A 27850-nucleotide genomic window follows, 5' to 3' on the forward strand; every position below is an offset into this window, starting at 1 on the left:
GCCTGGACTAAAACTTGTCTGTCACAGTGGTTACTTTGCAGAAGGTGCAAGGGAGAGTAGAGTGAGTATTGTTTTTGTTTTTCAGTGTAATTTTATTTCTCGTTATGATATATTGCAACAAACACCGTTCAAAAGTTTGGGGTCACTTCGGAATGTCTGTGTTTATGAAAGAAAAGCCCCCCCCCAAAAGTCAATTAAAATAACAAATGAATCAGAAATACAGTGTAGACATTGATAATGTTGTAAATGACTATTGTAGCTGGAAATTGCAGATTTTTAATGGAATAGCTACATAAGTGTAGCCCATTATCAGCAACCATCACTCCTCACTAATCTCGCAGCAGTTGGCCAGTCTGTTTTCAGGACATCTCACACCTACTCTGTTACGGAGTCAGTTGAGTTTGGCTCTTAACATCCATTCCTTTTGGGGATTGTGTGTGGAATTTCCCCAAATATATTCTGATATCCATACAATGTTATTACATAATTCACATATTGCCCTGACAACAGGACTACTTTATAATTATACCTCATACAGTATTAACGGGGTGTTATACAGATGATCTGATCTGTAAGACAAATCTGTATTTCCACTTCTGTCTAGACAGGGAGAAGATCATCCATGCTACTGCAATAAATGCAATGCTTGCTTGGCTTCGGTTGATGCCCATTCCACCTGTATGATGTGTCTAGGCTTAGAGCATTGGGCGGCAGCGTAGCCTAGTGGTTAGATCATTGGACTAGTAACCGAAAGGTTGCAAGTTCAAATCCCCGAGCTGACAAGGTACTAAATCTGTCATTCTGCCCCTGAACAGGCAGTTAACTCACTGTTCCTAGGCTGTCATTGAAAATAAGAATTAGTTCTTTACTGACTTGCCTAGTTAAATAAAGGTACATTTAAAAAAATGCCATTCATTCTGTGGATTCCCCCTTCAGCAGCATTTATTGTGCTACTTTTGTCACAGCTGAGCCTACGTGAAGCATGACTGGCTATGATGGAGACAAACTCTAGAGGCACTAGGCAGCGGGCCTGCCCTCCAAGAAAGACGGGACCTACTCTGGATGAGTTGCAGGCCCAGGCAGCCTCTCTGTCTTAGCAGCTCCGCTCTCTGAGCTCGAAAGGCTCAGCTGAAGACTTAAGACAGGATCTTGATGCTATCTCCATCCTTGCTGGTAATAGCGTACGTTTTTGTAATGCAAGGACTCTAGTTTGGATACCACTGGTACAGTTTGACAGAGACATTTCAGGGATACAGCAGAGAGTTTGGCTAAAACTGCCAAATGTATTAAAACACATGCTTTACCAGCTAGTAGAACACTGACCCACACCCAGATTCATTACCCAGGTTAAACTGGTTTGACCTGAAATAGGCTATCGGCCTACCCCAGGTCCAGGAAGACCTAGCTGGTTAAAGTGCTTATTAGAACAGTAGCTCTACTGGTAATTGCTTAGTAATAAAGGACCACTTAAGGCCAGGAGTTTTTACTCTCTGCATGACCTGAGAAGGAAAAATGCTGTGCCCTTAGTTGTAGGCCATAATATATTAGTTATGATTAACCTAATACTATGTTTCCAAGTTAATTTATTCACAAAGATTAACATTCAGATCATGCTCAATATAGTATCTAGTACCCTTGAATGTAGTATCTAGTACCCTTGCCTCCATACAATGCAGCCCTGCTGGGAAACCACAAGAGGGCCCTTAACCCCCCCCCCCAAAACGCCAGAGTAAGACATGAGAAATTGAATGATGTGTGACATTTAACATTGTCCAAATATACAATAGTTTTGCGGCAGAATATAATGGTTGAATATTTGATGCACATCTCCTTTCAAAATGAGAACATGCTGAAAGTTGTGGGCCTGTGGTTAAGGCTGGGCTTTGTGAATAGAGGGGTCTGGTATTGGCATTCTGAGTCTTTCTCTTTTGTGGGCATGTCTGTTACCATGGTATTTCAAGCATTAAAGTGATGTGGTAGGGAAGGTGTTCAAACTGGGCCACCAGATACTGTAAAGTGGATCAAATTGTAGTTTTTTTCCCTTCTTGTTGATTATGGTGGGTGTTTAATTATTGCAACATTATAAACACTGACTGACTTAATAACAAAATAATGGATCATGCATGTCCCTTAACGTACTATCGTCATCTTTATTCTGTGTAGCCTAACTCTTCTTTGGCACATATTCTATAATATGACTGAAAAAACTATAGCATTGATAGGAATGATGAATGGACACAGACAGCCTTGTTAAAAAAACTTCAGAGCTCATCGCGCAGGGTCTGTGAAAAAAATTATATTATTGTGTGCCCTACAAATATCCTACATTGATTTAGTTGATATCATCAACATGTGCAGCTCATTTTTAATCCAATAATACTGTGTATTTTGTTTCATTGTAATTGAGTGTAACTAGCTTATGAAGGACATGGCTATCTAATTAAACTGCAAGGGTGGCTAGGCGAAGAATAGGAATTGAAAGCTCTCCTCGTGGAGGAGGGAGGGGGAATTTACAGTCTGCTAATCCCCTCGTCCTCAATCTTTCTCCGACAGTCCTGTAGAGGATGAAGCAGGACGCACCTGTGGGACGTGGGAGAAATCCTGAGATTCCAACAAACTCACAACTTTCTGTACAGCAGACATATTTTTTTGTTTTATAGTTGCTAGTGTGTCGTTCATTTAGATACGCATTTAACCGCGTGCATCCGTTAATTTTAATCTAAATCGAACGGTTAATCCTATTTGAAAACGCTACCATCGCACGGGACTGGAGCGGAACGTTTATTTTTCGTCTCTTTCTTGCTGTTTTGGGATTCAAATCAACCGTTTCACAATGAGCGACACGGAAAATTACAGCTCGGATTCCAAATTGGAATCTGTAATACAGGTCATGTCATGGCTCGTGCACGATTGCACTTCTATTTATCGTTGTTTTTAGCATGTATTGATATTCTTCTGTAAATAATTTATTGTAAAGCTTTAGAAATATCAATAGGCCACCCAATATGTTATACGTATGTAGCCTCGTTGTAATTACAATAGACGTCTTCACTGAGGATGCTGATGGTTTGACACTTCGACAGAGATGCCATGAAATCTGCTCTCTGTGTTATGAAAGTGTATGTATGCGTGCTCTGCAGAGTGTGAGGTCAGTGTTCTATTCTGAACACAGCTCTCTGGTAGACAGGAGTGACTGCTGAGAAGCCACCTGTCCTCATGGCACTGTGATCTGCAGGGCCCTTAGTTTTAGTCTGTCTCTGAGGAGATTAACTATAACTATGTCTTTGTCTCCCTGCCAGAGGGTGGAGGAGAGTGTGCTGTCTGAGGAGAAGAGGCTGACGGTCCGAGGTGCCTCCCCAGAAGACCCAACTACGTGTCTACCTGCACGGGTACGAGAGATTGTCACCAAGAACCTCAACGAGAGCTGTGAGTAGCCAACCATCTGATTACTCTACTTTGAATGCATCTGTGATATTTTAGTGTCCTGAATATTGAACAAAGCGCTGTGTTCTTCATTAACGCGATTGGTTGTCTGGCACTCTCTCTCCCCACCCCACCCCAGCACCAGGAACCAGGTTCTCAGTGATGTCTGTCCAAGAGGAGAACCGGGTGCTGCAGGTAGAGCTGGGAAGGCTGGAAGACCTGCTGGCCCATAGCAAGGCGGACCGCGATGAGCTGGCTATCAAATACAGCGCAATCAGCGAGAGGGTAAGAGACAGAGAAGATGAGGAAGAAGACCAGTAAGTAAAATATATAAAATTTGATTATCCAGGAAAAGATAACAGGATTGGATGTGAAGCACATAACAAAATGGAGGTTGAGAGAGAGAGAATTGAGGCATTTGGTGGGGATTAGTTAGTGAGTTCTCTTCTTAATTATTAGTTTGGACTGGTTGTAGTACAACACTAACCTGGCTTCGAGAGGCCATATATGTGGTGGGTTTAAATGCTTGACCCACCATTGTGGTCTCTAATAATTCCCGTAAAGGAATAGTAGGTTGAGTTGCCATACACCTGGCACTGTAAAGACCAAGCAGGCCACAGTCAAAGGGACATTTGACAGGCACATATAACAAATACCAATTTACACCATTCCCAATGTTCCTTTCATTATTTTCTTTGTCTGCTCTGGAGAATTTTGTCCGTCTCCTTGGTTACGGGGACAGGAATGAAGTGAAGTGGCATGTTGCTATGGCGTTTGTCACCCCTGGTGATTGTAAACAGGGGCTTTAGTGGGGAACAGAGGGGGGTCAGGCTAGAGGGGGGGACTCATTAGTATGGCGTTAGAATTTAGCCTTACTAAATGTGGGTGAACATCAAAGATTATTAGCCAAAACACAAACAGGAAATATCTACCATGTTATCTTTAATCAGTTTTCTTCATGGTGACAATGATTTGGCTAGCCTGCAGTTAAAATGCATAAATAAAGGTTAAATAAAGGTTAAATGAAAATAATATTTTTTTTTTAAATGAGTGACTCTTCTGACAAATGAGACTACTGTAAATGTACCTCTACTATATAATGAATACACGTCACTGCTTAATGGCTAAATGTAGAATGCAGAGAGGCTTATCTGTATAGATACAGTTGTTGGGACCTACAGAGGTTCCTATAGAGACAGGTTTGTGTTTACTACCGAACTGGGGTGTTCTCCATGGAGAGGCCATCATAAACAAAACAAAATGTATATGAATTACCATGCCTGGTTTTGCCAATGCAGCAAAACTGGGCCTGCCATATGGAACCAGGTGGCTGCCAAAAGGTTGAATGTACATATAGTTAGAATCGTAAAAAAATGAATACGTAAATTGTTAGGAACGTAAGAAAAGCTATGCATGAAACGTAATTAGTTCTTTAAACGTACAGACCCTATGCTACGACTATGAATGAACATTTACAAGTTCAATTCTTACTTTACGTCTCCCTTTACTCAGTTACTGATATACGTACAAACTTTTGTTAGGAATGTGGCATCTGCAAAGGACATGAACCGAATGTAGCTATTTGAAGTTAGATAGTCAATCAAGCAACTCTAGCCCAGATGTTAGAGTTGCTTTACAGCTTCCGGTTTCATTTCCAAAATAAAAGTCTAGAGCATGTTTTAGAACGGCATTCGATAGCACTGTTATACCAGTAGGTGACGTAGTATTGGCTTGGGCCTTCAGAAAATGACTTGTGAGAGAATGAAACTATAAAGCCACAGAAGACCTTGTCTAGAATAACCGCCTGAGCTGCATAATAGGAAGTAAATATGATTTAGGCTAGGCCTATTCCACTATCTAAATATGCCATGCTGTTGTGTGTTATTTAATAGCCATATTATTGTATATTTAATATTTATAGCAGCGTGGGGCTACTGTGGTGATCATGAAACCTAATGAATCTCACTTTTTCCAGTATTTGGGAGCACGGACTGTAGGACTTAAATTAGGCTTGTTATAGCCATTTGCGTTGCACAACCCCATCACGCAGAGGCTATATCCATATCAATAAATGAGACAAAACAAAATATGGATTAAGTCTTGGCTATAACCTGTCCTGAGCGAAATAGCCAAGGGTTCCCAAATGGTCAAGACTATCTATAGCCCATTCTTATTGCCAGATCTGTTTTCACTATCAGCCTCTGCATGTGCTTCTTGTGCTACTATTTGTTTGAACATTTATTTAGAAGCATTTTAAGGGTAGGCCTATAATAAATAGTTATAAAACACAAATAGAGTTCTAAAATGATTCCGCAAGACACCAGTTGCACACATCATGCATGCTCTGCACTTTATTTGTCTAGTAGGCATATAGTCCTACATTAGGGTATAATGACTCTATGACCTCCTGCCTCCAGAAGAGCATCTTCTGAGGCTGAGGGGTGCTCTTCCAATGGCGCATGGTGCTGTGGTGCTGCATGGAGATCACACGCTCTTCAACTGAGCAGCAGTGTCGCGATGGAGGGAATAGCCTGTATGGAGACTACCTAAGACCACTGCAACAGAGTTATCGTAAAGTGTGGGAATAAGCTCATGCCAGACTTAGCCTACGTTTAACCTCTCCCTTGTTCATTTCAGAGTCCATATGTTCATGACCCGATTCATATAAATCCTGTCAAATATTTTAAATTAATATTAACCCTTCCTACAGAATATGCTTTGGCAAGATTTTGAGTGATGAAAGAAATGTGAAAATATATTTTGAGTTGCAATGACACCAGTGGTCATACATAATTCATAGATTCACCAAACATCTTTTATTGTTAATATATGATTCATTATTCCTGGTAGATACTACTGGTTATGATTCGTTATTCCTGGAATATACTACTGGTTATTATTCATTATTCCTGGTGTATACTAATAGGCCTACATCACAGGAGGTTGGTGGCACCTTAATTGGGGAGGACAGGCTCGTGGTAATGACTGGAGCGGAATCAGTGGAATGGTATCAAACACATTAAACACATGGTTTCCATGTGTTTGATGCCATTCCATTAGCTCCGTTCCGGCCATTATTATGAGCCAGTCTCCTCTTAGTCCCTGGCCCTACATTACTCATCTCATATGTATATGTATATATTGTACTCTATATCATCTACTGCATCTTGTAATACATGTATCACTAGCCACTTTAACTATGCCACTTTTTTTTACATAGCCTACATTACCTATCTCATATGTATATACTGTACTCGATACCATCTACTGTATCTTGCCTATGCCGTTCTGTACCATCACTCATTCATATTTTATGTACATATTCTTTATCCCTTTACACTTGTGTGTATAAGGTAGTAGTTTTGGAATTGTTAGGTTCGCTTACTCGTTGGTTATTACTGCATTGTCGGAACTAGAAACTGGACATGTTTTTACATTTTGTATGTTGTAGTATATGTAGTATAGGACCAATACCGTGTGTAGCCTACTAAAAGAGGTAGACAAACGTTCACTCTTATCATTAATTTGCATTACAAACAGTTGTTCTGTGATAGTATTGACTAGAGGTCGACCGATTAATCGGAATGGCCGATGAATTAGGGCCGATTTCAAGTTTTCATAACAATCGGAAATCTGTATTTTTGGACACCGATTTTGCTGATATTATTTTTATTTTATATAATTTAAAATCTTTATTTAACTAGGCAAGTCAGTTAAGAACACATTCTTATTTTCAATGACGGCCTAGGAACGGTGGGTTAACTGCCTCGTTCAGGGGCAGAACGACAGATTTTCACCTTGTCAGCTCGGGGGATTCAATCTTGCAACCTTACAGTTAACTAGTCCAATGCTCTAAAGTTATCCTATAAAAAACAATCAATCAATCATAATCACTAGTTAACTACACATGGTTGATGATATTACTAGTTTATCTAGCGTGTCCTGCGTTGCATATAATTGATGCGGTGTGTATCGTTGCTCCAATGTGTACCTAACCATAAACACAAATGCCTTTCTTAAAATCAATACACAGAAGTATATATTTCTAAACCTGCATATTTAGCTAAAAGAAATCCAGGTTAGCAGGCAATATTAACCAGGTGAAATTGTGTCACTTCTCTTGCGTTCATTGCACGCTGAGTCAGTGTATATGCAACAGTTTGGGCCGCATAATTTGCCCGAATTTTATGTAATTATGACATAACATTGAAGGTTGTGCAATGTAACAGGAATATTTTGACTAATGGATGCCACCCCTTAGATAAAATACGGAACGGTTCCGTATTTCACTGAAAGAATAAACGTCTTGTTTTTGAGATGATAGTTTCTGGATTCGACCATATTAATGACCAAAGGCTCGTATTTCGGGGTGTTATTATGTTATAAGTAAGTCTAGGATTTGATAGAGCAGTCTGACTGAGCGATGGTAGACAGCAGCAGGCTCGTAAGCATTCATTCAAACAGCATTTTTGTGCGTTTTGCCAGCAGCTCTTCGTTGCTGTTTATGACTTCAAGCCTATCAACTCCTGAGATTAGGCTTATGTAACCGATGTGAAATGGCTAGCTAGTTAGCGGGGTCCGCGCTAATAGCGTTTCAAACGTCACTCGCTCTGAGACTTGGAGTAGTTGTTCCCTTTGCTCTGCATGGGTAACGCTGCTTTGAGGATGGCAGTTGTCGTTGTGTTCCTGGTTCGAGCCCAGGTAGGGGCGAGTAGAGGGACGGAAGTTATACTGTTACACTGGCAATACTAAAGTGCCTATAAGAACATCCAATAGTCAAAGGTTAATGAAATACAAATGGTATAGAGAGAAATAGTCCTATAATTCCTATAATAACTATAACCTAAAACTTCTTACCTGGGAATATTGAAGACTCATTTTAAAAGGAACCACCAGATTTCATATGTTCTCATGTCCTGAGCAAGGAACTTAAACGTTAGCTTTCTTACATGGCACATATTGCACTTTTACTTTCTTATCCAACACTTTGTTTTTGCCTTATTTAAACCAAATTGAACATGTTTCATTATTTATTTGAGGCTAAATTGATTTTATTGATGTATTATATGAAGTTAAAATAAGTGTTCATTCAGTATTATTGTAATTGTCATTATTACAAATAAATGTAAAAAAATCGGCCGATTAATCGGTATCGGCTTTTTTTGGTCCTCCAGTAATCGGTATCGGTATCGCCGTTGAAAAATCATAATCGGTCAACCTCTAATATTGACATCACTTTTACAATAGCCTATGAAGGCACGCAGCTTACTTTATAGCCCCTCCCTGCTCTCTTGCTATAACGTGTGTGTTGCTCTCTGTTACGAATCCCTTTGGCCCTGCAGTCTAGGGGGGATGGAAACGAGACCCGTAACATATCTCATTCAAATCATAAGTGAAAAGGAACAGTGAGAACTAATAACAGACAACCTAATTCTACTGTCAAACACTTAAGGTTTATTGTTCAAACACACGGTAATGGGTGGTGGGGGTGTGGGGGGCTGAGCTGGACCCAAGGAAAGAACTAATATATATCAACAACAAAAAAACTAAGGTAGTCTAGCCTGCTTCATGAACAGCTAGCTAACTAACCAATAAAATACAGTGGGTGGTCCGCCCAGTTCTATCTAACTAGGGTTCTTAGACAAAGTTTTCCTACAGGTAACGTATGGCCATGGGCGACTTGGTTTGGTATCCCCTTTTCCCACCAACAAACAAACAGTCATACACCACAACAATACATACTCACATAATAATGGACAAATGTGACATGTAGGCACAAAAACAAAAGAGAGACTACTGATTGGGTTTCTTTTAAACCAAGGGAAAGGGGATGTGACTGGCTAAGGGAAAAGGAGCAGGTGTGTCTTTAGATTGGCGACTGATTAGCAACTGATGACTGCCACGTGTGACTAGGGTAGAAGGAGAGAAAACCAATACACACAGGATGTATCCGTAACACTCTCTGAATGGGCATTTACTCTTATTCGCGGCAGATTTTAATTGGCTACTGTCATGTAGGACATTTCACACCAGCTATGAATATAGTTGGATTTAGTTTGCTTTTCTGAAACTCTCCCATAGAAAATGTTGCACACCTGGAGATGTGGAGGCTTGGCTTACTGTAGATTATGCTCATTGCGTAGTGTCACAAATTAGACTAATGCAGCCTATAGTTGTAGTAATTGATGTTTACATTATGAAGCCTGTGTCCTACTGGTGCTCATTCTGTTAGGTGTAGGTCTACTGCAGCTATGGCTGCATTACAGATACACTTGTATGTCATAGTAGGACCAATCTCTTGTTTTATTAAGACTCTATAAAGCAATACTAGTTGTGCCCCCCATGGATTTAAAATGCCCCCTCAGGCATTTCATCCTGGAGCCGTGCCTGGAGGCCTGCTTACAACCCCTCAATCACAGAGCCCTCTAAGAAACCATTTGGTTCCTGATAGGGTTAGCTAGATTCAAATGGAATCGTCTTGCTCCTTGCAATAATTAATTATGCATTTATAACAGAGAATTATGGTAAAACATTTCGGCATATCTTATTTGACTTTCTAGGACCGACCACATAGCATACCTTGCAATCCCGAAGAAAAACAGTAAGCAACAGGGGTTACAGTGTGACTCCCCCTGTGCCACATCACCCCCTCAACCTCTCTGTTATGTGTTTTAATCTACGTAGCTAGAGCATGCGCTCTGCCTGGAGACGGGTGAAGGGGAGCAGGATTCAGCAGAGTCTCGCAGCCTGGCTCAGCAGAACGTGGACCTGCGCCGGCGTCTGGATGAGGAGCAGGCGGCCTACAAGCGTAAACTCACAGCCTACCAGGAGGGCCAGCAGAGACAGGCTCAGCTGGTGCAGAAGCTGCAGGCCAAGGTATCACACTATGATGCATTTGTTTCCGTTCACCTCCATTTCATTTGGAGGGTAAAGAGTGTTTTACTAGTTCATTTGTAAGTCTGTAATTGTCTGCCAACCTTGTTAACAGGTTGAGCCTAATGGCGTGTTTTTTGTGTTTTTTATTTACTCTATTTTTATTGAAGAACACACAAATGAACACAAAACAGGTAATGGCTGTGTTTTTTTATGGTTTTAATTTGGGAAGTGAGTTCATGAACCTCATAGATGTCTTCCTGTATGACATCACTGCCTTACATACTCTCCTACTAAGAATGAAACATTTTATGATGACAAAGAGGATCTAATGTAATCTATATTATGTCACCAGTCAGAGAGTAGATCACCTCACTGTGTCCTCCCCTCCAGGTCCTGCAGTACAAGAAGAGGTGTGGAGATCTAGAGCAGACTCTAGTGGAGAAGTCCTCGGAGCTGGAGCAGCACAGACTGAGTGTTCGTACTGCTCTACACCACTATGGAGACATTCTGAAACAACTAACCATGCATTTAGTTGCAGCAGTGAGTTAATCTACAATTCACATCGGATGCGTAACTGTGATTCTTATTACTCTTTAGGGTCGTTGTGATCTGTCCAGCAACAGTCACCGCGGAGAAGAGGTGGATCCATGCTGCGACTTGGAAAATGCTCTGATTCGGTTGGATGAGGAGCAGCAAAGGTTAGTGATTGTAATCTGCCTGGGCCAATCAGTAATGAAACTAATGGCATACAGAATTCAATGCAATTGATGCAATGCCGTGTTATGCTCTACAGGAGCAGCAGTCTGTCTGCAGTGAACGCCATGCTGAGAGAGCAGTTGGAGCAGGCAGGACTGGCCAATGAGGCACTCAGCCAGGACATACGCAGGCTCACTGCTGATTGGTCTAAATCCAGGGAGGAGCTGGAGCAGAGGGAGTCTGATTGGAGGAGGGAGGAGGAGGTGGGTATTAGAAATGGGTTTTTGCGGATGGCTGTTTTCATTTTTTATATAAGAAACACTTTTCTTATTTTCTGTCACATGCCATTTCACAATTTCTCTCTTAGTCTTTCCACAGTTATTTCAGCAGTGAGCACAGTCGTCTACTGTGCCTATGGCGACAGGTGGTGGGCTTCCTGAGGCAGGTGTCTGATCTGAAGAGCGCTACAGAGAGGTCAGAACAACTAACTGCACAACAAACTGCACAAATGCACCTCATTTTATATTGTGAAGTTGCCACGACATTTGTGCTCTATGGAATTTTTATTCTTTCATATTTCGCCCTCGGCCCCTTTCCCTCTGCCAGAGACCTGTCTGACATGCGTAACGAGCTGGTACAGACCTCCCACTCTATCCAGTCATCCTGCTCCGGCCTGTCCTCCACGATGCACAACCGGGAGGGAGGGGTGGCCCTGGCTCTGGAGCGGGAGGTGGCGCTGCGGGGGCAGCTGGAGCTGCAGCTCAGAGAACGGGTGGCCGAGATGATGAGCCTGCAGACCAGGACAGACGCAGAGAGGGCCGAGCTCAACGCCAGGTCAGGGACAGAGTTGAACACTCTGCTCAGTCATTGGCAGTGTCTCAAATGGCACCCTAAATAGAACACTACTTTTGACCTTTTAAATCAAGAGGGTGAAGTGTAATGTGCATCTTAGAGATTCAATGGTGTGTGTGTGTGTGTGTGTGTGTGTGTGTGTGTGTGTGTGTGTGTGTGTGTGTGTGTGTGTGTGTGTGTGTGTGTGTGTGTGTGTGTGTGTGTGTGTGTGTGTGTGTGTGTGAGTGTGTGTGTGTGTGTGTGTGTGTGTGTGTGTGTGTGTGTGTGCGTGTGCGTGTGCATGTGTGCGTGCGCGTGTGTGTGTGGTCAGACTGTCAGATGCAGTGCAAGAGTGGGAGAGGCTGAAGGGGCAGACTGAGGAGAGAGACAGAGACATGGCCTCTCTGACCAGGAGACTGGAGGTGAGATTGGCCTGTGTGACCCCAGCATAGAAACTCCCTGTAGCCATTAGCCATCATACCCCTCACTATGGTTCTATCCTCCTACAGGAGCAGAATGGCAACGATGAGACAGACATGCAGGTGATGAGAGCTCATACTGAAACACTGCTGGACACACTGAGAGACATCGCACAGGTACAGCAGTCTCTCACTTATACACATGCACGCGCACACACACATACACACACACACACAGCAAACTTTGACCAACCTCCACATTTAAACCCCTCCCTAGACTGTCCTGTCCGATGGGGACTCGTCATCAGAGGCAGACCAGGAGAACACCGGAGCTCCTCTATTGGCTCTGCTTCATGGCTCCTCCCCTCACCGCTCCTCGTCATCACGGCGATCTATCTCTCCCAGACGCTACTCCTCGTTGGCACCCGTCCCAGAAGCCAGCCTGTCTGCCCTGCGCTCTGCTGTCAACAGCAGACATCTCCAGCTGCAGGTACCCTGTCCCTCTGCTGCAGCTGGACACATTAACACATCTTCTACTATCTAAGTGGTTTTACTGTAGTCATTCCCTGGGATTGGGAATTTAAGCTTCTTCTAGCCTGCTTTATTACAATGTTACATTGTCCAACTTTCCTATACAAACATTTCCTATAAAAGTTGTCTTGTCTCTTAATTCCTCTGTATCACTTTCAGCATCCAGTGTTCAGTGTCCCACTCTGTCCTCTCTCTCTGGTCCACAGGAGGTCCGGGGGTGCCTGTCCTCTGCCCATTCATCATTGCAGACACTGCGCAGACAGCTCGCAGAGGCGGAGTCAGCCAAGCGAGAGGCAGAGCAGCGCAGTCGGACCCTGCAGGGAGAGAGGGATGGATTTCAGATAGAAAAAGACACCACGCAGAGAGAGAGAGAACGTCTGAAACAAGACAGAGACACACTGGCTAGGTACAACCAGGAGAGTCCGCAAGCAGACTTATAAAACAACTTGGGTGATGGAAAACCCTTTAGCACCAGGAACTGTCTTCCCTCAGTGCACTGGTTAAAGAACAGGCCTTAGTGTGGAGTAGCTAGAGAAGAGGAGTAGCTAATGCTACATATATTATAAGCACTAGCAGTTCAATTTATTTTGAGGAAGCGCACATCTATCCTTTCATACAGTTTTACAGAAATCTCTAATCACCATGTCCTGTTGTCCTCTGTGTCTGTGTGTCTGTCCTCTCAGCGAGAAGATGGCTGTGGAGAAGGCAGCCCAGACAGCTCTGATCAAGGCCCAGATCCTGCAAATGGACTGTGAAAAGCTGCAGCAGGCCGTGACCTCGGCCCAGAGAGAGAGGGATCACGAGAGAGAGGAGAAGGAGGCCGTGCTGCAGGAGAGAGACCGAGCCAAGGCTGAGACCGAACGAGTGTGAGTGATCAGCGAAACCAATTGTCATTGATAGGGTGTGTGAATGGAAAACAAACCCTGTGGTCATGTCTCTGTGTCTAACGCTGTCGCTGACCCCACAGTCAGAAGCAGTGGGAGCAGAGTGAGAGCCGGGCGTCTGTCCAGCGAGGGGAGCTGTCTGTAGTGAGAGAGACCCACCACCAGGTGGAGGTAGAGAAGCAGCTGCTGGAGGGGGAGAAGACCCAGCTCACTGAGGCTCTGAACCGGGTAAGACACACAGACACGGATGATATCACTCAAACTCTCTGGATCCTCTTGTTTGGATGTTACTATTTGTTCCTCCTTTGACTTCCACTCCTTGAAAGTTCATCCCTTAAAATTTCACCCATCCTCTCTCTGTCCTGTATGTTTTCTCCTCTCTACCACAGGCTGAGAGCAGTAATGCAGAGCTCTCTCTGCTGGTCAATAAGCTTCACTCTGAGGAGGCTGCCCTCCAAGACTCTCTGGCCAAGATGGGCAGCATGAACGAGGGCCTGGCCCAGGACAAGTCTGACCTCAACTCCATCATCTGCCAGGTAAGACACAGTGGGACCAACACCTTAATCAACATGTGACTAACACTTGTGGGTGAAGTCATATAGGACTGATGCAAGAGTAACCATCAAAACAAAGCATCTCTCTGGCCTATTCTATAGGATAGGTATCATGGTATGCCTTCTGGACCTCTTCAATTGAGGCCTTCCTCACCTGTTCACACTCTCATACGTGTCCATGTTTCTCTCTCTCTGTCTGTCTCTCAGCTGGAGGAGGAGAAGGCCCATCTGCACTCCCAGAAGCGTGAGGCGGAGCAGGAGAAGCTGACCATCAGAGATGAGCTGGTCCGAGTGGAGCAGGACAGACTAGAGCTGGACACCGCCCGCCTCGCCCTCCACCAATCACTGCAAGAGTCAGAGCTGAGCAGGGTGGTAATGGAGGCGGAGCTTCAGAGTCTCCGGGCAGATAGAGTGAAGCTGCAGGACAAAGTCACTCAGGTAAAGGATGAGTCTCCACTCTGAATGGGAAAGTGGCAGTGGATAATGTGTCTTCTCAGCAAGAAAGAGCTTCAGTAATTAACAAAGAATGATCATCACTGAGTTCTGAAACCTCATAGTTCCATTGAATATGTCTGTAAATGTGTACAGTTTTACTGCATGTACCTGTGTATTTCTGCTGACAGTTGTGTGGCGAGGTGAGCTCTCTGGGGGCGGAGTTGGGCATGGCCCGGGGTGAGGAACAGAGGCAGGGCGTGGCCCTGGAGGAAGTAGGGCGGGGCAGAGTGGAGCTGGCTAGAGAGAGGGCGGGGCTGGTGGTCCAGCTGACTGCATCAGAGAGAGAGAACACCAACCTGACTGAGGAGCTGGCCACATTCAGGTGAGATCTGTGTGTGTGTGTGTGTGTGTGTGTGTGTGTGTGTGTGTGTGTGTGTGTGTGTGTGTGTGTGTGTGTGTGTGTGTGTGTGTGTGTGTGTGTGTGTGTGTGTGTGTGTGTGTGTGTGTGTGTGCGTGTTGAAGAATTGGCCCCTAATGTGTGCCCCTGCAGGTCGGAGCGGGAGGCCCTGGAGACCAGCCTGTTTGAGGAGCAGCAGCAGCTGGTGCAGCTGGAGTCTGGCAGAGAGCAGCTGGAGACAGAGATCCAGAGCCTGCGTCTGCGCTGTGAGACAAACACTGGTGAGAAATGGAGAGAGAGAGAGAGGACAGGAGGAGGAACCAAATGAGTGAAAACAAGATGGTAGTGGCAGTGTGGCAGAGAGCGCATCAACAAGGAAGACGGAAGTATTGATATGTTAGAATGAAATATTGAGGAGCATTGATGAAGCCATAGAACATCAAAAGAACGAGGGGAAACCAGATCAAGTGTTAATAAAAAAGAGTTGAGGAGAAATGATGCTATAGCAATTACATGACTGTCTGAACACCAGTGTGAAACTGCTCATCATGTCCCCTATTGTCCTGTGTAGCGGAGCTGAGGCGTGTGCGTGCTGATGGGGAGAATGCACTGGCACAGAGTGAGAGGGAGAGAGAGGCTCTGAGCCAGGCCCTGAGCAGCACCCAGCAGGAGTTCCAGCAGGCCCTACGCACCACCATCACTGACCACCAGGAGGAGGCAGAGAGACTGACCGCTGAGAAGGTGCGAGGGGGATGGGGGTTCTCAGACTCTGTAGAATACTTATTTACAGTGATGGCCTACAGTAGTGTTACTAAACTGTCTAGGTCTGTTTGCAGAGGTTTCTGCTCTAGCAGTAAGAGTATTGTATGGATTGTTTTACTTGTATCCAGTACTATTAGCATTATAGTTATTTTTCTTTCTTTTGCCGAAGGTGTCTCAATGTGTGTCTTGATTCTACTCAGTTGTTCGTGTTCTTTATTTGGGCTGGTCAGGGCCTTACAATGAACATCAACAACGGAGTGTGTTTGTTCTCCAGGAGGCCCTCCGTCACAGTCTGGAGTCTGAACAGGAGGGGGCACTACTCCGAGTCAGACAGGAGGCCGAAGAGCAGCACCTCAGAGCCGAGAGAGACCGGGAAGACCTGAGAGATGAAGTGAGGAGTCTGCAGCATGACAGAGACCAGAGTCTGCTACAGGCAGAGACAGAGAAACAACAGGTCAGTCACAACTGAGAGACCAGACAGACACCATGTAATAGAGATCAGACTTTGTAATGAAGTGCAGAGCAAATAGTGATAAGAGATAACTACCTTCATGAGGTTGTGATCCATATGCCCTGTTCTAGAGGCCCTTTCTATTGCCCTCTGTCAGATGCTGTCCCAGAAGGAAGCAGAGAAGGCTGTGCTGTCTGAGAGAGTGTCCATCCTGCAGGCAGAGCTGGGTACTGCAGCCCTGGAGCTGAACAGACTAGCCAGAGAGGCAGCTCATTACAAAGACCAGGAGAGGGTAATTCTAGACCGCTTTAGAACTCTGTGTCCGTTCTGTATTATCCTGAATTGTTCTAAATTACATTAAAAGGCTAAACATGTATGTGTCCAAACTCGAACGTCTCCCTGACTTTTGTCTATAGGCCTCAGTGGGAGCTCTGACCATTGAGTTACTGGAGCTTCGCTCTCAGCTGGAGGATACTGACAGTGTTCATGATCGGGAGCTACACAGGCTGCAGGAGAACTGCACTGACCTACAAACACACACGGACATTGCACTCAAAGAGGTAAGGGACGGTTAGAGTCAGGGATGGAGCCGGTGACCATTTCTGGTTCAACATTTCTTCACCACTCTCCCTAACTTCCTCTTCCAGTTGGAGGAGTGCAGAGCTTCTCTCTCAGCCAGTGAGGAGAGCCGAGACCAGGTAAGGCGGGACATGATGGAGATAGAAAGGCGCCTCAACCAAACCCGGGACACTGGAGAGGGGTACAGAAGGGACGGTGTGGAGCTACGGCGCACCCTCGGTGATGTCACCAAGGAGAGAGACACTCTCAGCCTATCAAATGCCCAACTGAGAGAGACACTGAGAAGTGCAGATACTGAAAGAATCAGGTAGAGCTTGGCTGCACACCTCCCACATGTTCAGTTCTAGTGTCACTGTTGGGTCGTAAATCCTAAAGAAAGCATCTATACAAAAGTGTGTAATGTTTGACATTTTAGTTTGACCGAACTCTCACTGCAGTAGTTGCAGTACTAATATTGTGTGTGTGTCAGTGTAAAGCGTCAATGTGAGGAGAAGGAGCAGCGGCTGGCTGTTCTGGAGGAGAGCCTGTCGTCTGCCCAGAGAGAGGTGGCTGAACTCCGCAGCTGTTTGAGAGAGGTTGAGAGGTCACGACTGGAGGCCCGGAGAGAGCTGCAGGAGATACGCAGACAGGTCCATCACACACACGGTCACATTTCTGAAATAATCTTTTTATAATTTTACATTTATCAGTTTACCTTAAATGCAGTGGAACACTCTAAATAACTTGACTAGGCATTGAGTTTTTGCTATCCACGTGATCTTACCAGGAAAAACTCCAGACTTTGACTTAGACATAGTCTATAACTTGTCCTCCATCCGATCACTCCATCAGGTGAAGGTGCTTGATGGAGAGAAGGAACAGAAAGGGAAGGAGGTGGCTGAGCTGCAGATACGTCTCTCCCTGGAGGAGCAGAGAGAGGAGGAGAGAGGGAGGGCGATGTTCTCTCTCAAACAGAAGCTGGTCGAGGCTGACACAGCCATGACCTCCATCAAGAAAGAGGTGAGGATGGTGGAAGACATTGAGGAGGGTGTAGAGGGAGAGTTTAGGCTTGGTTAAACATAAAACTTAATCAACCTCCCTCTGCACATCCCTTTCTGCTGCACCTCTCTATCCCTCCCTCTTTGCTCCCTCCCCCTCTCTTTCTCCTCCCTCCAGCTGTCCATCCTCCAGAGGCGTCTGACAGAGTCAGAGTCAGGCTGTCGGGGTTGTGAGAGGGAGCTGACGGCCCAGTTGCAGGAGGCCCGGGGCTGTGAGAAGAAGCTCCAAGATGAGGCCAGGAACCTGTCCCTGCGGGCCCAGACAGCCCAGGACTCCCTCACCCTGTCTAGCCTGCAGCTCAGCGAGGCCCAGGGCCGCCTGGCAGCCACCGAGGCAGAGCTGGCCCGGTCTGATGCCGGACGCAGGGAGCTGGAGTTCCGCCTGGGCAGCCTGCAGTCGGCGCTGACCCGTACACTGGGCATCGGAGTGGGGGGCCGGAGCAGTGCCAGCTGGGGCAGGAGCCCCAGGGGGAGCTCCCCAGCAGCATCCCACAGCAGCATCACACGTCACCGTAGCCTCTCGCCCCTACGCTGCTCACTGTCGCCCCCTAAAGGTGAGGGTGAACCCTTGCCAAACATCAGTGTGAAAGCAGGCTGTGATGTATTGTATACAGAGACAAACAGAGTCCTGTAGAATACTTGATGGGATTGGAGTTATACTTTTTTCTTCCAGATTTTGGAGGTTCGACCCCTGACAACACGTTGGGCTGCTCCAGGCAGATCTCCCCAGAACGGGGTGACACGCCCCTCCCCATGCCTCTGCCTGAGCTGGACCCTGAGACGCTGCGCTGCGGCCTCAGAGACTTCCTCCAGGAGCTCCGAGACTCTCGGAGAGAGAGGGTACTGTAGACATGATGCATGTCAGTCCAGTATCATATAAACAAATAGATTTTACATTTTATTTACCATTCCGTCAGACACATATATTAACATATATTAAGACTTTTTTTTCGAACTAAGTGATTTCTCTGTGCTAAACAATTGTACAATAAATCTCTGAAATGTGAATTTATATGATAGAAATGGTCTGTCAGTGCATGACGGGGTTGTTGAACTGTGTTTCATGTTGTTTTCAGGACGAGGCTCGCTGCCAGTTGGGGGCGCTACAGAGTGTGCTGGAGGAGATGACGGGGGAGAGAGACTCCGCCCAGAACCACCTTTCTCAGCTACACAACACACTGCAGGAGTGCCAGGAGGGTGAGCCACACACACATGCACACGGGCACACACACGAACCATAAGAGGGCCAAGAGTCATTTACACAGTGAAGTCATGCACAGCCATCCAATGACCCAGGAAGGGCTCACATTATGCACACCTTGGCATATAGACCTTGTCTATGAATGCTCCAGTGTTGTGACTGTCTGTGTGTTTCCGTCCAGGTAAGCGTGGTGTTGACGGGCGTCTGAGCTCCACCCAGGCCATGCTCCAGCAGCAGGAGGAGACGGTGAGGAGGGGAGAGAGGGAGAGGAGGGCCCTCACTGACAGAGTCAAGGTTCTGGAGAGAGCCCTGCAGACTGCAGAGACGGAGAGGAAACACACACAGGTACACATATTGCCAGAGACTGAAACACACCTGAAGTAAACACACTCTCACATAAACACATACTTACTGTATGTGGAAGAACTTCTCTGACTAGGATTCTTGTGTCTGCTAACACAATGCTGCACACTGACCTGCCAACACTGTCGTATGGTGACCCTGCAGGGAGCAGAAAACTGACGGTGTCTGTCATAACAACAGATGCCACAAAACACTGAGTTCATGTCATATCTCTGGCCAAAGCAACTCCATATGTCCAGCCCTCACACAACCCTAGGAAACACAAGAACAGTGCTCTCTGCTTATGAGAGAGAATTTATGATTATAGTTAGAGGGTCCAAATCAAATGGTCAGGTGAATGCTTTCTGTTGCTAGAAAGAGAGGGGTTAAATTTGGTTAGAAAAAGAGGGGGGCTTTGAGCATTAGAGGGAGTTGAGAGAAGGAGGGAGGGATGTGGCCAGCTGTGTGTTTATGTCTGTCTGGCCTCTCTGTGAGAGTGTTTGTGGAGTGTCTGTGTTTGCCCCTCATGTCTAGTTCTACAGCGCTCTACAGCAGGGGTACTCAACTACTATTTGAGAAAGTCCAGTCACACACATTCCCTAAATGGCATAGGTCCGGATGGATATAGTCATTACTTGGCTTAGTAACGAACCCCCACATCGTGACCCATGCGACCCCCAAACTGTTCACACCTCTCTTGTTGGAGGAGAAACATTTTTGCCATTTTAAAGCAAATTTCCTGCAATTCTACACTTTGCCATGTCTTATGTGTACCTGAGTGACTCAACAAAATCAATGTAGTCATTGAGTATGGCTGCTCTAGTCTCTAGCCCTCTCATTAGACAAGCAGCCTTTCTGCTGTCAGACTGTCACATACTGTATCTGTATGGACTGGCTGGCTTTGACATGTGACTGCCAGTTTCAGATCTTTCTCTCTCACATTGTCTCTCTCACTCTCTCCTTCTCTTTCTCGCCCTCCTCCCTGTAGGACCAGTTGAGTAAGCAGCGTGCGGGCGAGGTGCGTCTGGAGGCTGAGCGGAGGAGACTGCAGGAGGCCCTGGAGACTGCCGAGGCCCGGGGGACCAGGGTGGAGCTGGGGAGACGCAGCCTGGAGGGGGAGCTGCATAGACTCAAACTGAGCCTCGGGGACAGGGAAGCTGAGAGCCAGGCCACCCAGGAGCGCCATGACGTACTACTCAAACAGGTAGCACACTGGATGGACACTCTTACCCACATGTCTATGAACAAATACATCCCTGATAGAGGCAGGTTATGCTGAGATTTAACCAGAATCAAATGGGAATACACTTCAACCGTATACACACTCAAAGCACTAATACACACTGTGTTGTGGATCTGTCCCAGGTGGCAGAGGGGGAGAGCCGTGTGACGTCGCTCCAGAGAGAGCTGGAAAGGCTGAGCCAAGCTCTGTCTAAAGTCCATGAAGGAGAGGCCTGTCTCAGAGAGAAGACCCAGAACCTTTCACAGAGCCTCCAGGAGGCCACGGCTGCCCACAGCGCCACCCAGGGACGCCTGGTCGCACTGCAGAAGACCCTGGGGCTGGCCGAGCAGGACCGCAGGCATCTACAGGTGGGCGGAGAGGAACCATTGATGGGACAGTAGGGACAGTAGGAATTTCAAGTGTTTGTTGTCAAGGTTCATCCCTGTAATTTAAATAGGATTACAACAAATTGTAATGAGCAGTGAATGGAGTGTTGCTGTGTTCAGGAACGAGTGGATGTAGCACGGGCCTCCCTGGCGGAGGGGAAGAGAGGCATGGTGGCCCTCACTGAGCGAGTGCAGAGCCTTCAGACTGAGCTGACCCAGAGCGAGCTGAGACGAGGAGAGCTGGAGGCAGAGCTGGCCCACACACAGGAGGTGTGTGAGAGAGACTTTTACCCATACATAATCATTACCTGAAGGATAGGGGTAAAGACATAGCGGGGGCATGTGAAGAATTGAAATGGAGAAAAAGAGCGAGAGAGAAAGAGACATGGGCCTGATTCTCATCTGTGTAGCTGTTCCTTCACCCTGTCTGTCCTGTAGGCCCTGCGTCAACGGTCCACCAGTCTGACAGAGGCCCAGTACAGTGCCCAGTCAGCCCAGGCAGAGAGAGCGGCTGCAGAGGAGAGGCTGCGGGGGCTGCAGAGAGCCGTGGCCGTGCTGGAGACCGAGAAGAAAGATGCGGAGAGACAGGCTGTCCGCCTGGAGAAGGACAAAAATGCATTGAGAAATACACTGGAAAAGGTGAGACGAAGACAAGACCGTGAGATAAACACCAAACACAACAGCCATCAGGAATATACACAGAGTCTGGAAATATTAAGAACACCTTCCTAATATTGACTTGCACCCACCCCCTGTCGTTCTCTGTAAACATCATCAATGCATTGACTCGCTCCTGTAGATTCATGCTTTACAATATCTGTAAAGTACGACCTTTCCTCACACAGGAAGTGGTGCAGGTCCTAATCCAGGTACTTGTCATCTCCCATGTAGACTTACTGCAACTCACTGTTGGCTGGGTTCCCCGCTTGTGCCATCAAACCACTACAACTTATCCCTAATGCCGCAGCCCGCCTGGTGTTCAACCTTCCCAAGTTGTCCCATGTCACCCCACTCCTCCGCACACTCCACTGGCTTCCAGTCGAAGCTCGCATCCGCTTCAAAACCTTGGTGCTTGCCTAAGGAGCAGCAAGGCAAACTGCCCCTTCCTACCTGTAGGCTATGCTCAAACCCTACACCCCAATCGAGTGCTCTGTTCTGCCACCTCTGGTCTCTTGGCCCGCCCCCCCCTACAGGGGGTCAACTCCCACTCAGCACAGTCAAGGCTATTTTCTATCCTGGCTCCCCAATGGTGGAACGAGCTTCCCCCTAACGTCAGGACAGCGCAGTCCCTACTCATTTTTTAAAAACGTCTGAAACCCTACCTCTTCAAAGAGTATCTGAAATAAATCCTGCGACACTTGTCTTTTCTTACAAGTGTATCCGATGTGAAATGGCTAGCTAGTTAGCGGTGGTGCGCGCTAATAGCGTTTCAATCGGTGACGTCATGCGCTCTGAGACCTTGAAGTAGTTGTTCCCCTTGTTCTGCAAGGGCTGTGGCTTTTGTGGCGCGATGGGTAACGGTGCTTCGAGGGTGGCTGTTGTCGATGTGTGCAGAGGGTCCCTGGTTCGAGCCTAGGTAGGGGCGAGGAGAGGGACGGAAGCTATACTATTACACTAGCACTGACTTTATTGAGGGAATGTTTAACTACTTTATTGAGGGGAAAATGTAGCTACTTTATTGAGGGGAAAATGTAACTACTTTATTGAGGGGATAATGTAACTACTTTATTGAGGGGAAAATGTAACTACTTTATTGAGGGGATAATGTACTTCCTACGACTGTAATAGGTGGTTTTCTCACTATCTTGAGATTAACTCACTAATTGTAAGTCGCTCTGGATAAGAGTGTCTGCTAAGTGACTAAAATGCCAAATCGAATTTTCTATTCAAATGCGGAATTGACTGAATTAAATATGAAATGGACTCTAACCTTTGAGTGGTACTGAGGTGATTGTGACCGTTTGGGACTGTCTCTTGTCAGGTGGAGCGTCAGAAGCTGAAGACTGAGGAGGGTAGCATGCGTCTGTCTGCAGAGAAGGGCCTCCTGGATCGCTCCCTCACCACTGCTGAGCAGGAGCTGCAGAACGCACAGAGACAGATAGCACTGCTACAGGTGGGTAGGTACTAGTAGGGAGAATGTAAACTGTAGAGAAAGGCAAAGAAAGGTGAACTTTACTTCAGGGGGTAGCAGTAAGGTGACAGTGACTGTCATGAGATGTGGCTGAGTGTTTCCTCAACATGTGAGTCATCTTATTTCCCCTGCTAAATTAGCAGAATGAATGATGGAGTCAGGCGTTAGTTATTAACTTGACCTTTATTTACTTGGTTGGTTCTGTGTGGGTCAATGTGGTAATGTTTTCCTAGGCGCACACATTAGTATTTTACTGGGGTCAAACTCAATTTGATAATGCAAAGCATTCATCAAAGTCAAGTCCCATAGCATATGATTGTAAGATAAAAATCAACCCCTCCCCCAACCCTCATTTACTGAGGCGATTGGCTGATGTTGGTTTACATGTTTTATTTGACTGCTTTGTGAAAGGAGAAGTTGGTGGATGTAAGAAAGAAAATAACATTTTCTATGGCGAGTGTCTCAATGTCCAGTGTTTGTCTAGTCATTGCTATAATAGAAGACCAGGATCATTTCTACTTTGTAGTTTGTCTGAAATTCTCTGAACAGATAAGTGAGGGGGTTAGTCAGGTGAGATGGTGCTTTTGTTGCAGATTACTGTACTTTCCTCTTCATGTCTGTTATTCCCTGAGCTCCGGGGGTCCTGTTCACTTTAAATTGAAGCTAAATGAAACCCCATGCAGGCGTGAGTTGGAATCACTACAAAATGGCTGAAGCCCCAGGCCCTCTGGACCTAAAAGCATCTGCTGCTAGTTAGATGTCTAATGTTGAGCAGTTAAGCAGAATTGTTTGGCTTGTTTGTCCTTGGTCTGGACCCTGATGGTGTCTGTTACGACTGAAGTTTTATAACAACGTGCACATCATCCTTGACATACATTTTGTACATAAATGACATGATGTAGCCTAGCTAGTAGGCCACTGTTGAATAGTATTTTACTGTGGAGACTTTGTTAAATAGTTGGAATTGTAAGAGTTGTTTCCCAGTCCCTTTCTCCGTGATTGTCATTCTAATGGAATACAGAAAGAACATAACCCAGTCCCTTTCTCTGTGATTGTCATTCTAATGGAATACAGAAAGAACATAACCCAGTCCCTTTCTCCGTGATTGTTATTCTAATGGAATACAGAAAGAACATAACCCAGTCCCTTTCTCTGTGATTGTCATTCTAATGGAATACAGAAAGAACATAACCCAGTCCCTTTCTCTGTGATTGTCATTCTAATGGAATACAGAAAGAACATAACCCAGTCCCTTTCTCTGTGATTGTCATTCTAATGGAATACAGAAAGAACATAACCCAGTCCCTTTCTCCGTGATTGTCATTCTAATGGAATACAGAAAGAACATAACCCAGTCCCTTTCTCTGTGATTGTCATTCTAATGGAATACAGAAAGAACATAACCCAGTCCCTTTCTCTGTGATTGTCATTCTAATGGAATACAGAAAGAACATAACCCAGTCCCTTTCTCCGTGATTGTCATTCTAATGGAATACAGAAAGAACCCAAAAAAACTGTCCTCAAACATTTACATCAAAAGTTGCAAAGTTATGAACAAAGACACAAAACATCCACATCAAATTACAGATTTTTCTTGATCAAATAACATGGAAAACAACCACTTTTTGTGCAGTATTAATTTAACTTCCTTATAAACCACTTTTACACAATGTAAATGTACATTAGTGTTTTGTACATAGGCTGGTCATCTAGGTTTGTACCTGTAGACTTTCCATCACCATGAAGAAAAACAGTACAGTAATGGAGTACATCAAATGGTTTGTGATGATGTGGCTAGAGCATGGTGCTTGCAATGTGGCTAGAGCATGGTGCTTGCAATGTGGCTAGAGCATGGTGCTTGCAATGTGGCTAGAGCATGGTGCTTGCAATGTGGCTAGAGCATGGTGCTTGCAATGTGGCTAGAGCATGGTGCTTGCAATGTGGCTAGAGCATGGTGCTTGCAATGTGGCTAGAGCATGGTGCTTGCAATGTGGCTAGAGCATGGTGCTTGCAATGTGGCTAGAGCATGGTGCTTGCAATGTGGCTAGAGCATGGTGCTTGCAATGTGGCTAGAGCATGGTGCTTGCAATGTGGCTAGAGCATGGTGCTTGCAATGTGGCTATAGCATGGCGCTTGCAATGTGGCTAGAGCATGGTGCTTGTAATGTGGCTAGAGCACGGTGCTTGCAATGTGGCTAGAGCATGGTGCTTGCAATGTGGCTAGATCATGGTGCTTGCAATGTGGCTAGAGCATGGTGCTTGCAATGCTAGTGTTGTGGGTTCGATTCCCACGGGGGACAAGTATGAAAATATATGCACTCACTGCTAAGTTTCTCTAGATAAGAGCATCTACTAAAATGGAAAAGGAATGAATAGACCGTTTCAGTTTTCACATAGAAATAAGTTGCGTTTGCAAAGTATTTCAAGAAACTGGAAGACATATATCAAGTATTATCAGATTAACTTTTTTTGTACAGATAATTATCAGACTCAAGATACAAATGTTGGTTAATACTCAAATACATTTAGTTAAAAATGTTCTGTACTAGTCCTGTATTAACAGACCTATATAGACGTCTGTAACACTGGACCTTTACTAGTCCTGTATTAACAGACCTTTACTAGTCCTGTATTAACAGACCTTTACTAGTCCTGTATTTGCAGGCGGATATAGATATAATCAGCACAGGCATATTTTTTATTCTGTATCCCCGAACTACTATGCCATGTATTTGTTGACATACCTCTTGTTAGCACCTAGAAAACGACTCTAAGTCTCTGACTTGGTGTTTCTGTGGCCCAGTGATTAACACTCCTCTCTATCTGTTTCTATGTCTCTCTGTGTATCCAGGCCCAGCTGGCTGAGATGGAGCAGTCCCACAGTGAGAGTGAGAGCTCTGTCCTCCAGCATGATGAGGTGCTGCGTGAGGCGGAGAAGCTGAGGGTCGCCCAGAGGGGGTTAGAAAGGATTCTGGCTGCCCGGGACAGAGCCCACCGCCACCGTGTCAAAGGCCTGGAGGAGCAGGTATGTACACGCACAAGGTTAGAGGTTAAAGGGCAAGAAGACAAACCATGAATGTCTGTGTGTCAGTCCCTGACCCTCTCTGTCCGTCCCACAGGTGTCCACTCTAAAGGAGCAGCTACAGCAGGAGATGAGTCGTAGACAGCCCTCTCTACCCACCTCCCTCATATCTGGGGGGAACTGAGCAGCGCTCCCTGTGTCCCTCCATGGGTACTACAGCCCACTAACAGCTCCAGAACCAGTATCACATCATCAGCTCCTCTGTCTTGACACACGCCTCTCCTCCTACTCAGGGAGAAAGTCAGCGACACCACAGGAGGAGACTGTGGGTGATAAAAGTGTCATCCAGCACAACAGAGGAATGAGATCCTCATCTCTGCTAGTATATACAGTTGACCAGGGTTCCCTTCCACACACACCAGCATACAATGGGAGAACAGTCTGAGTCACTGTTTGAGCACTAGGCAACAAATTGATCAGTCCTATGAAGAAACTACAGTACCGTCCATCTTGCTAGTATTTGGTTGAGATTGACCCAACTAGTTTGCCTGGACTAATAGATGGACACTATTATATGTAGAGCACATGATATATAGACATGATACATAGACATGAGATTAAATCTTTATGCACTGTATGTGTGTACTGTTTGTGATTTTAGATGTGTGTGTACTGAACAAAAATATTAATGCAACAATTTCAAAGATTTTACTGGGTAACAGTTCATAGAAGGAAATCAGTCAATTGTACTAAATTCATTGGGTCTTAATCTATGGATTTCACATGACTGGGCAGGTGCACAGCCATGGGAGGGCGTAGGCCCACCCACTTGGGAGCCAAGCCCAGCCAATCAGAATGAGTTTTCCCCACAAAAAAAGCTTTATTACAGACAGAAATGATCCTCAGCACCCCCCATCCCCCTCCTCAGACGATCCCGCAGGTGAAGAAGCTGGATGTGGAGGTCCTGGGTTGCACGTGGTCTGCAGTTGTGAGGCCAGTTGGATGTACTGCCAAATTCTCTAAAACAATGTTGGAGGCAGATTATGGTAGAGAAATTAACATTTAATTATTTGGCAACAGCTCTGGTTTTTGCAGTCAGCATGCCAATTGCACACTCCCTCAGAACTTGAGACATCTGTGGCATTGTGTTGTGTGATAAAACTACATTTTAGTGGCCTTTTATTGTCCCCAGCACAAGGTGCACCTGTGTAATGATCATGCTGTTTAATCAGATCCTTGATATGCCACAACTATCAGGTGGATGGATTATCTTGGCAAAGGGGAAATGCTCAGTAACAGGGATGTAAACAAATGTGTGCCCAATTTGAGAGAAATAAGCTTTTTGTGTGTATGGACATTTTCTTGGGTCTTTTATTTCAGCTCATGGGACCAACACTTTACATGTTGCGTCTTATTTTTGTTCAGTATACTTGTAACAAACTAGAAATAGCACATATCGAAGTGCATTACTGATAACTATTAGGATTATGTATAGGGTTGAATGCACATGCATCAATCATGTGGATTTGAAAATGAGGGAACAGTTGTGTATCTGGAAGATATTAATTAAGATCAAGGATCTTTGACTACAATGACAACCAGCTCAACAGGGCAGATTGATCCGTAGTGCCAACAAACAAACTCATCACAATAAAATCACTCCAAGCTGAAG

The 27850-nt window shown here is 45.5% G+C and overlaps 1 protein-coding gene across 3 annotated transcripts; it reads left to right on the forward strand.

Moving 5' to 3' along the window:
- Window positions 1–2558: 2558 nt before the first annotated feature.
- LOC109891553 (rootletin-like) lies at window positions 2559–27849 on the forward strand. Of its 3 annotated transcripts, none has more exons than XR_004210038.1 (38): window positions 2559–2887; window positions 3300–3426; window positions 3563–3708; window positions 10108–10299; window positions 10467–10490; window positions 10690–10773; window positions 10897–10997; window positions 11093–11258; window positions 11363–11469; window positions 11602–11829; window positions 12158–12248; window positions 12336–12422; window positions 12523–12735; window positions 12983–13182; window positions 13460–13642; window positions 13744–13888; window positions 14050–14196; window positions 14422–14652; window positions 14838–15031; window positions 15200–15327; window positions 15618–15787; window positions 16083–16262; window positions 16417–16551; window positions 16676–16819; window positions 16907–17145; window positions 17308–17467; window positions 17670–17837; window positions 17994–18429; window positions 18549–18715; window positions 18952–19072; window positions 19258–19421; window positions 20407–20622; window positions 20784–21008; window positions 21147–21296; window positions 21465–21665; window positions 23008–23143; window positions 26008–26181; window positions 26276–26813. XR_004210038.1 is itself a non-coding variant. In XM_031825158.1 (38 exons), the coding sequence occupies exons 1-38, from the start codon at window positions 2834–2836 to the stop codon at window positions 26360–26362; spliced, it is 6117 nt and encodes a 2038-aa protein (XP_031681018.1). In that variant the 5' UTR covers window positions 2559–2833; the 3' UTR covers window positions 26363–27849. The 3 variants fall into 3 exon arrangements, 2 of the variants coding, with proteins under 2 accessions (XP_031681018.1, XP_031681019.1); XM_031825158.1 differs by having other exon boundaries at window positions 23008–23139; window positions 26276–27849; XM_031825159.1 differs by lacking the exon at window positions 10467–10490 and having other exon boundaries at window positions 23008–23139; window positions 26276–27849.
- The last annotated feature ends 1 nt before the right edge of the window (window position 27850 follows it).

Source organism: Oncorhynchus kisutch, linkage group LG5, assembly GCF_002021735.2.
Source record: "Oncorhynchus kisutch isolate 150728-3 linkage group LG5, Okis_V2, whole genome shotgun sequence".
Taxonomy (NCBI): Eukaryota; Metazoa; Chordata; class Actinopteri; order Salmoniformes; family Salmonidae; genus Oncorhynchus; species Oncorhynchus kisutch.

Bases quoted from the DNA above. Each gene is read 5' to 3' on its own strand.
- LOC109891553 (XM_031825158.1), top strand. From the start codon at position 2,834: ATGAGCGACACGGAAAATTACAGCTCGGATTCCAAATTGGAATCTGTA. The intron at 15,788-16,082 runs GTGCGAGGGGGA...TTTGTTCTCCAG, and splicing joins AGAGACTGACCGCTGAGAAG to GAGGCCCTCCGTCACAGTCT. The intron at 16,552-16,675 runs GTAATTCTAGAC...TTTTGTCTATAG, and splicing joins ATTACAAAGACCAGGAGAGG to GCCTCAGTGGGAGCTCTGAC.